The sequence below is a fragment of the Terrapene carolina genome, unplaced genomic scaffold (assembly GCF_002925995.2).
Source record: "Terrapene carolina triunguis isolate 2854851 unplaced genomic scaffold, T_m_triunguis-2.0 Scaffold706, whole genome shotgun sequence".
Lineage (NCBI taxonomy): Eukaryota > Metazoa > Chordata > Testudines > Emydidae > Terrapene > Terrapene triunguis.
In genome coordinates, this window is record NW_020665057.1 from 5,717,557 (window position 1) to 5,728,479 (window position 10,923).

General features: G+C 38.2%; 1 protein-coding gene across 1 annotated transcript in view; it reads left to right on the forward strand.

Annotated features, from left to right (window-relative positions):
- Positions 1-3,606: 3,606 nt before the first annotated feature.
- Positions 3,607-10,923, forward strand: part of RRH (retinal pigment epithelium-derived rhodopsin homolog) — an 11,194-nt gene continuing 3,877 nt past the window's right edge. The window contains 3 exon segments of the mRNA XM_026659829.1: positions 3,607-3,823; positions 8,846-9,036; positions 10,409-10,508. Of these exon segments, the coding sequence (XP_026515614.1) occupies positions 3,607-3,823; positions 8,846-9,036; positions 10,409-10,508 (508 nt within the window).

The window sequence follows — 10,923 nt, forward strand, 5'->3', positions numbered from 1 at the left end:
AAGTTGTTACAAGCCAATTGTGAGTAGCAAAAAGCAGCCATTAAAAGGGCAGGAAATTTAGAGTAAGCTTACAAGAAACCCAAACATTTGAAAATATGCAAATTCACAGTTAAGGTACCCACACTACCTTAATATTGATTCTGGACAATTTCAGTGTCCCATCTTTTCTGTGACCCTTGTAGCTGCTTTGTAAGATGCTGGTTTTGGATTGTCGATTTTTTCTAAGAACTTTTGAGAGTGCTCCAGCCTATGGCTTAAACAGCCAATGAACTTGTAGAGTTCACAAGTGGGATAAAAATAGTGTACCTGAGCAATGGCTTTTCCTGATTCTTGTCTCCATTGTTGGTTACATCTAATTACACTGGATCAGCATCAGAAGGCTCAATCCGCTGCCTACCAGGGTACTGAGCACCCTCAGCAACCTTGCATGACTGGGCCCTCACAGAGTGGGGAATGATTGCCTTCAGTGAGCTATTTGTGTTCAGGAATTTTTTAAATAACATTTTCTGTGGAGTGTCTTTGACATTTAGTAAGGCTAGATGTGGCATAATCACTATAATTAAGAATAAATCATTCTAGTTCTTGTCACAGATAACACTATTATTGACGGATAACAGTAGTCTGAATTTCTGATTTTTTCATGCTAGTGCTAAGGGGCAAAGTGCTAAGTATATAAGGTAGTTTGGTAAGTTAATTGTGCATTTCCATATGCACATCCAAATATCTGGGTTTATTGTATGCTTTAATTCTGAATTTCTTGCTTTGGTTTTTTTAATTTTGTTTTGTTAAATACTATGTTCTTATATGAATTTTGATCCCTAAATTAATGATAGGTATTAGCCTTAATTTAATTTTGACATTTTTTGGCTGAGAATTTCCTTACTTTAAACAAATCCTAATTTGGGAATATAAGGTATCTAAAACAATATGATACTTCTGTGATATTTAGCTGGCTGCACAAATCAGAAAACTGCAATTTTTCTGATGACTAGGTATAAAAAAGTGCATGTTTTCATTCGCCATTATCTGAATTTGATATTCAGTTTAGACTGGAAATAGTTGTGGCCCATTTTTCGTAGGTGCTAACCTCAGTTGACTTACATGGAATTTACAGGAGCTATAGAACTTCTGAAAATTGTGCCAAAAAATGTAAGTAAAGAACAGATTTCAACCAGATATCAGTATTCATGGAGGAGAAACATTTTATGGTTTGGTCTTGTAAAATATAGACAGCAAGGTGCTGAGAAAGTGGTTTCATTGCCAAGACATCATCTCTTCTCTCCTTACAGACACTTCCACCCTGCCCCCATTCCAAAGACTGACTCAAGTCCTCGTGTGACAAAAAAGTACCCCATTGATACAAGTACTAGCTGCAATGCGAGAACCTATACAAGTGAATGCAGATCTTTGGGCATAATAGAAGAGATGGGGCTAGCTCACAGACTTATCCATGATCTTCTATAGCAGTGTTTCCCAAACTTGGGACGCCGCTTGTGTAGAGAGAGCCCCTGGCGGCCGGGCCAGTTTGTTTACCTGCCGCGTCCGCAGGTTCGGCCGATCGCGGTTCCCACTAGCTGCGGTTTGCTGCTCCAGGCCAATGGGAGCTGCTGGAAGCGGCGGCCAGTACGTCCCTCGGCCCATGCTGCTTCCAGCAGCCCCCATTGGCCTGAAGCAGCAAACCGCGGCCAGTGGGAGCCGCGATTGGCCAAACCTGTGGACGCGGCAGGTAAACAAACCGGCCCAGCCCGCCAGGGGCTTTCCCTACACAAGCGGCGTAAGCTCTCTGGGGAGGGAGTGTCAGTCACTGTTTGTACAGCATCTAGCACAATGGGTCCCCAAATTGGTCTCTCGGTGCTACTATAACGTAAATATCAAATAATAATGTTAAAACATTTATAATGGTCAAGAGTTTCAAACGTAATTAGTGATTTTGGGTGCTGTCATGTACTCTGTACACATTAGGTTGTAGGGCTGCTACTAGCAGGTTAGGCTTCTGTACCAGGTTTGGAGTGGCTACAGAACTTCCATCCTGGAGAGAGATACAAGAGATGTGTTCTCCTTAAGATACTTTAATGCACTGCCAAGTATGGCTGTTACCAACTGAGGTAAGGTATGTTGCGCACGAAGCCCACCTAGTTTTAGCATTCCACCACAGGCGCCTGAAGTTTTGGCTGTCCAACTTGAGCCACATCAGAAGGGCCTGCCTTTCAGAAAGTGCTGAGCACCCACCCTCAGAAAATCAGGCCCCTTTAAAAGTTCAAATTGACCGCTCATAATCGCTACTTTTGAAAATAGTGGCTGTTGTGTTTTTTCTCATTTCAGCCATTCACTTGATTGTAGAGTGTTTGAATTTAATAACAAAGGGAGATGTCAAAATAACAGGCTCAAATGGAATTATTTAATTAAAAAGATTAAAGATTAATACAGTATTAGACTACATAAAGAAAACCTTCATTACCTCCTCCTGTTAATGGTGAAAGGACGGCACCCTGTTCTCTTCCTTGGTAACTGATGGAATTCTGGCTGTGGTCATTCCTAAACTAACTCCCAAACTCTCTTTTCTTCTATAGGGTGTGAGGCAAAAATTACCTTCCCACTCTTAGTTTCACTATGTGTTCTGTTTTTGATATATCATTTTATGTAATTACTTACAGAATTTATTTTATGGAAACTTAGTTTACGTGATTGATAAGCTAAAGGAATTTCTAATTCAGTTATTAAGAACACCTGTTGTAATAAGCACTTCCTTTAAGTTAAAAACGTCTTTCAATGGGTCATAACTTCATAAATCGCAGAAAACATCTGTGATGACAAATGTCCCTTATAAATGACAGAACATAATTGAGATAAGCACCCCGTTATCAATTACCCAGTCTTATTTATTTTAACATACTTCCGTAGGGTCCCTTCCCAAGATGTCTTGGCTATCTTAGTAAGACCAGGGTAAAAGATTACATACGTTCTTCTATTACTGGGTTCACTTTCCCTTCATGTACTAGGTTCAATTGAAGGTCAAAGAACTTTTCAGTTTCAGTAGGTATAGGGCACTAAACATATAAATATACAACATAAAAAGGATTGTGGTTAACATGTAAAAGAATTATGAGAGTTTAGCATATGGAAATTATGAAAGGTTCATATTTACTAGCAGGATTACTTAAATCAAATCAACAAAAACTTCAGAGAAGTTATAGTAAGGAATAAAGGTGGAGTTTAGATTAGGTGTATCCTACACTTTAGAGAAACTCATTTTTATTTTTAGTGTTCCTATCATGTGTGTTCTGTGATTATTAGATTAATTCCAAACAAGGCTGAAGTTCTATTGAATCTAGCCAACTCTTGTCTAGATCTTCTGAAATGTTGCACAAGAAGTTGAAGGAAAAAGTGTGGGGGCATGTGACAGCTAATCTCTTTAGCAATAAGACTCTGAAATGTAAGCATCTTGTTGGAAATGCACCTAGTTCTGTGCTGCTCTTTGTTTTGCTTAGAAGCTTTTCCTTGCACAAATTGGGAATGTAAACTCCTTTGCATAGTCCAATTAAATCCTGTTGGTAGCTTGTCAGTGGAGGGTGGGGGGGATGGGACTCTTTTTTTTTAAATGGTTCAATGAGTCTGTTTCATAATGAAAGAATTTGCCTGAAAGGATCTTGGACTGTTTTGTGTATGTCCTCTTGAAGAACTGACATGGAGGGAATACCCCAATTTCTTCAGTCTAAAATGTTTTGGAATGTTTCAACTAACTCCTCAGAGAGCGAAAATGAAGCTCAGTCAGCCTTTTCACAGACTGAGCACAATATAGTCGCAGCTTACTTAATAACAGCAGGTATGGAGGTTGATGGGTTATTTTTTTTTTTACATGTGAATTTAGGCTTCAATATTCATTTTGGGTCAAAATGTCAATGAAATGCCTTTTATATACAAAAAGCAAAAGGTCTAGTGTCTCTCATCTTGAAGGTAGATGAGTAGATAAGTAACAGGGTGACTAAAATGTGTAGAAACTTCTAAAATTAGGTGTACAGTTTAAGTCTTTGTTGCATTATTTAAAAAAGTGTATTTTGCTTATATGTGATTTTAGCAAAAAATGCAGATTTCTGCCAAAGGAATAAGAATAGAAGTTGCAACATTTTGCATTTTTCAGTGATGTGCTTGAAGTTATCCTGATCTGTCATATGTTCACAACAATGTATGTGTAGTCTGAGAGTGTGCATGGGTGTCTGTGGGGGGGATGTAAGCGGAAATGTGGGAATGTCACTGAGAGGGAGGGGACTGCTCATTGATGGGAGACAAGCAGACACTCGTTTCAGTCGTATGTTTCACAGATGATGCATTTTAGGAAAAGTAGCACACATGTTGGGGGCCTGATCCAAAGTCAGTGTACTCCCACTGATTGCAGTGGGCTTTGGGACAAGGGTTGGAGAAGCTGAGATCCTTCTCAAATATGAAATAACTTTTCTTGAAAATTTGTTTATTTCAGTACGAATGCTTTCATTCTACAATCTAGCACATTTAAAAATATGCCTCTGTTTATTTTATGCCTGTTCAATTGAAAAATTAAGCCATTTTAGGTATAAATATTTTGTTAGGAAATACCGTATGTTTTGGGCACACATTTTCCAGCTATTTTCAGTTATAATTAGTTTATGAAGAATTTTCAACTAATTATTCAGATTTTATGGTTTATGTGCATTAATTATGAAGATCAAATTGTACTCAGTGAATCTTTTTTGTATAGTATTTGACAAATAATACTTCTGTTTAAGATGAACTCATTTAGTTTTTTTTTATACCAAGGCTGATATTTCAAACAGCTCTAATGTTTTTTTTTAGTTCTTCTTATAGTTTTGCTAAGAATCTATTGTATTCAATAATAATCTATTGAATAATATATTGAAACTCTACTCGTTGGTGCCACCAGATCATTTGCAGATAAATGGATAATATTGACACTCTCAGAAATGAAGGTCATTTGTTCAGACTTTGATTTAACTCAAATTGACTGGATTAGGGTTGTATCAATGTCTGGTTTGACCATTTTATGAAGAGCAATATTAACAGGGGAGATACAGAGATTAGCAAGGGAAAAAACCTTTCCTCTTTCTCTCTCACCTGGCAGCTGACATGTGGGCTCTACAAATGGGTCTGTTGTATATATTTGCCAGTTGTGTAAACCTACAGTACTGGGTTTTGAGTTAAAGGGACATAGTCTACCCAATATTCACACTTCTGTCTGAAAACATTTTACTAACTGTTACGAATACGGTCTGAAATAACTATAGCTGAAAAATCTTTTTCTTTTCTTTCTTTTTCTCTTTCTTGTTACTTTGTCTTAGTTGATTAGGGAAGCCGTGCTAGCAATGATTGCTGTTGTAGTATGAACCTAGGTTTAGTGCAGGAACTTGTGCCATTTAGTTTGGTCCATTTCTGAACACCTCATTCTAACAAATTCTCATCCTGAACATGTTGGACAGTAATTCAGTTCCATTGTCATGAGAGGAAGAGCTCATCAATGGAAGACTTTAACCTCATTGTATTAGTTAGCAGATGGAGAAGATGCCAAAGGAAAGGAAATACAGATACAGTGGTCATCATTAAGTCAACATTTATCAACAGCTACTGTGCTACAGGTTTCAGAGGGGTAGCCGTGTTAGTCTATATCAGCAAAAACAACGAGGAGTCCTTGTGGCACCTTAGAGACTAATGAGGCCAATTACTTTTGTAATTTTCCCTCTCTTGATATGCACCCCTTTTTGTCAACTGTTGAGAAAAGGCCACTTCCACCTTAATTGAATTGGCCTCATTAGCTGACCCCCCCACTTGATAAGGCAACTTCCATCTTTTCATGTGCTGTAATATATACTGCTTACTGTATTTTTCACTCCATGCATCTGATAAAGTGGGTTTTAGCCCACGGAAGCTTATGCCCAAATAAATTTGTTAGTCTCTGTTAGACTCCTCATTGTTTTTACTGTGCTACAGTATCAGCATCAGCAGATATTTTGCCATGCTCTGAAAAGGAAATAACTGCTAGAGCTTGGTTTACAGTGTGGTTATTTTTTGTTTTAATGTTGACCATTGGTATGTTCAAACCATTGAAAGCATTTATGTCTCTGTGGCTTGCTCACAATGGTGAAATGGAACCATCTTAAGTTTCATGGTCACAGAATGGCTTCATTACAAGTGAAGGATCACTAACTGAAGCTGCAAACTCCCTTTGTAGTTAAAACATTGTAACTATTCAGGAGTTACATTCTACTTAAGTTCACAGTAACAGGGTCCTGCTCTATTGCCTATAGAGACTGCCTTAATTTTCTTTCCCTCCTTTAGCAAGAAGAATAAGAGGGGGGAGCCCCTTTTGCTGTTCTTGATCAAGGAATGTACAAGGCTCTGTTACCTTGACTGTGGCAAATATCACAAGGTTTATTTGAGGAAATCTGAGAATTTGTAATCCTTTCATGCCGAGACTTCTCACAGAACAAAGTGGAGGCTCCCTACGGCTATTTCTGAATCTGGATAAGGTTTTCCTTCTTTTTAATAGTCTGTGCTGCTGTGCCATTCCTGTTATTGGTAATCATCAAAACATATGTGGCCTCAGTACTGTTACGTACACCCAGCACCTTCTATTCATTTAAACGCATGCTGTACAGGAAACTTTTCCTGTCTGAACACATGCCCACTCTGATAGCTGCTAATGTTCTGAACAGCTTGTGATAATAAAAAGAATGAAATATAGCTGAAAAATCAATGAGACTTTGCTACATTTGCGTTTAAAATGTTTGGTTTAAATATGATAGTTTCTGTAATATAGGTGATTAATACTAACTAATGATACATTGCAGTGGAACTCCTACAATGAGGCACACGTATAATAAAATGTCACTGATTTACACAAATGGAATTTAGCCATTTCATTTAAGAACTGAAATGTTGGCATTGTACTTGTGTTTTTAGAGGCTCTTTTCCAGGATTTCACCACTGCTATCCCTATATGTAAGTTGTTACTCTTTTTCTCCTGTTTCCATATTAATTGTATATGTGTCATGGCTATATAGGTGGACATAATGGTTTACTCATTATACAGGTAACTTGTATATATAAAGCTATATTGCCCATGTTGTGCATTGTGGGCATGTCTTATTGAGCACCAGTGGGAGTTGTACATATGAACTGAGGTGCTTGAAGCCATTAACATTTACAGTTATACTACCTCTGTTGGTGAGAGAATTAATCTGTTCTCTGCTACATACACAATACTTCCTGTAAACCAGTAGCAGAGAACTGGTTGACCACTGTTGCATTGTCATGAGCAGAGACAGTGGAGCAGTATTCAATATTTAAAAATCTAGAGTTTGTTTCTCCTTTCTGTATGCCAGAGTCAGCAGAAGTTGAGTAATGTCTGACAGGACTGCGGGGAGCCAACGGGGTCATAAATCACACTGGTGTTGGGGTCCAGAAGGGAGCAGCAGGAGGAACTGAGGATTTCAGTGAGTGGATTAGCTCTTGGGGTTCAGGAATGTTGAAGAGCACATTAGAGACTCAAAAGTACAGCATTGGAGGATCAGGACTGTATCTGCTCTGAGATCCAGGAGGGTAGTAACTGATAGCCAAGAACTGGATCTTATCTCACTACCCAAGAGAAACTGGGCCTTTCACAGTCTGAACAGCATAGCATTGAGCTTTCACTCTGCCTGATTTCATGTGCATGCTTGTGTGTGCCAAGCGCCTTATTACTAGTAATTAAGATTCAAAGTTAACACTCCATTAAGATTCAGAACTCTATAGGTGCTATTGTTTCAGTTTCTCTGGCTGTATATTCAATGAGACAACCATACACTGATGCTCATTGTGAAGCTGTCCCTACTGGTTGTGAATATAGGAAAAATTAGGGTGCTTTGTTTTAAATGAAATCATTGAGAGAGGAGAAAATGGAGACTTCATCCACATTGATCCTGTAGATAGCATGCTGAGCACACTGAAAGTAGTGTCTCCAGCAGAAGGGCTAGTGCTCAGCACGAAGCTGCTGTGCAGAATGGCCCTCACGTTGGGTCCAACCATGCTACTAGTGAAGTCAATTGGAAAACTCAAAAGAAGCAGGACTGGACTTAACGGAGTGGAATATATACAATGTTCAACAATGTGAGCAAACTCTTATGCCCGCAGTGAACTGAGCACTGATGAGCAGGGAGGAAGTGGGTGTGCCTAGAATGGAGACGGATGATCAAGGCACTCTAGCTTACTCATAATTTAGCACATGCAAATCCTGTGCCATTTTCATTATTTTAGAGTTCTGCTGCAGAGCTGTCCTTAGCAGAAAGCAAGTTACTGCAGTTGCTGTGAGGGGCTTGCAGCAGAAGCCTTTATGTGGAGCGTGTGAAGCAGTATCACAGCCAGCTGCTCAATGCCAGAGTGTTTTTGCCAACCCAACCAGCCTGCTGCACCCACTCCTTTCAGTGTACTTAATTCTGCTGGATCATGACAATGCACTGGTTCAGCAGTGCTAGTGCGGGCTCAGCGCTACCTCTGCAGGACTGAGCTCTTAAGATTCTAGTCTGAGAGATTCTGGATACCTGCCATACCCATTGAGCTCAGATAGTGAGGCCCTGATTCAGCAAGATACTAAAGCATGTCCTTTAGTACTTAAAATTAATCATGTCCTTATAGGCCTTGGTGAATCAGAGTTTGAATCTATAAATTAGGAAAGCTCTCTCTTAAATATGATCTTTGCAGATTAAAATAAACCCATTCTATATTTAGATTTCATTATGAATATGTATTTTGGTTTGTTACGACCTATACTGTGTCGTTATTTCTGCCACTTGTAAGTCTTCCTTTTTCTGTGTTTTCACAGGGGTGATAAGCCTTCTCAGTAACATAATTGTGTTAGGCATCTTTGTTAAGTACAAGGAACTTCGGACAGCAACAAATGCAATTATTATTAACCTGGCTTTTACCGACATCGGTGTTAGTGGCATTGGTTATCCTATGTCTGCTGCTTCAGACCTACATGGAAGCTGGAAATTTGGATACACCGGATGCCAGGTATTTGAGATTTTTGATATTAAATCAGGGACCAAACAAGTACTAAGCAATTAAACACAAACCTGAAAATATGAAAAATACCTTCCTTTGATTTTTAATGTTCTTTAGAGAGGAGTCTGAGCTGCAGCGTTTGGGTCCAGGTCTGGATCTGAACTTCCTTAAAATTCAGTGGTATTTGGATCTGGGGAGTTGCTTAGGACTCATTGCTAATTTTCATTGTTTAAACTTTGGAAGGTTATTGAAGCATAAGTTTGTATTGATGTTAAATATACAATATTAAAATAGCTATAACAAAGTAAATCCCATTACTTATTGTATAATTCATGGCTGCTTCTCACCACTCAGTAACCAAGATTTTCAAAGTAACCAGTGATTTTGGGTGCCTCAATCTTTGGGTGGTCAAACTGATACACTTTAAAGTATCTGATTGGCAGAGGATGGGAGCTTAGCACTTTCAGAAATCAGGCCTCTTTGAGGCATGTCTATTAAGGTACCCATAAAATGGACTTTTGCATAACCAGTAGTCATCTTGAAAATCTTGGTAAGTATTCAAAGAAACGGCCATCTTATTTTAGAATTTGCACAATTTTTCTCTCTTCATGTAAAATTGTCACCAAAAAACATTATATCATTAGCAGAAATGTAATAATATTTGCTGACTGTGTATGCAGTTACTTAAATATGATTTTTACCTAGGAAATGAGTATTTAGCAGTAATATTAATTATACACCCTGAAAATATTTGTCTGGTAAAAATTAAACAGGACAGCAGAATGCTCCCAACAAGATCTGAAATCACACACAACTTGCCTGATTGCAGATTTAATTTCAAATTCAAAATTCAGCCAATGTTCACCAGCGATCCAGGGCCCTCATTTGATTGCATCTAGGATTACTTATATTTTTGGGATCAGATCTGAGAGTTTCCACTGTGCCTTAATTTGAGTTCTGAGGATCTTTAGGACTCTAAACTCAACTTGATCTAAACTGATCTGGTTATAACTTCTGCAGTAAGAAAAATGTTGTTTGTGTTTCCCCAATATGAAACAAAAACATTAGATAAAAAATAAACAATTTTGCATCCCAGGATCATGAAATTCACTATTTAACATGAGTTAAAATAAATGGTGGCTTTTGGCGAACTTCTTCAATGGGATTTATGAGGGCGTATGCAAGCACACTTATCTTAACATGTTTAGTTTTACTTAACGAACTCAAATTATTAATAGTTTGTTAAACAAATTGGTCATCGAAGAATGTATTGAATACAACCCATGGTAACACTTAGCTTCAGGACACAGGAGAAGACTCAAACCTTTGAAAGCATTTGCAATAGTAAGTGAAATGGACGTGTTATCTTTTTAAATTTCAGATCTATGCTGCCTTAAATATCTTCTTTGGAATGGCAAGTATCGGGTTGCTTACAGTTGTTGCAATTGATCGTTACCTGACAATCTGCAGGCCTGATATAGGTACTGTACTCTTGGATATAACTCTTGCACAAAAATGATCATTTTAATCATTTATTAGTTGACATCTATGAACCTTCATGCAAGTTCTTTTATTTCCTCTTGTGGAAACATACTTCCAAAATTTGGGCACAGTTCTACAGTAATTGGTTATGTGAGCTATCCCATACATCGCTAACAAAGGCATGTATATAGACGGAAGCCATAGTCCCTTGTTTGTGGAATGTTTCCTGACAATAATTGAAGCAGGGGGGACAAGATGGGTTAGCTAATATATTTTATTGGACTCACTTCTGCTGGTGAGAGCGACGAGCTTTTGAGCCACACAGAGCTGTTCTTCAGGTAAATAATTGAATAATACTAAGAATACTAAAAAAAGAACAGGAGTACTTGTGGCACCTTAGAGACTAACAAATTT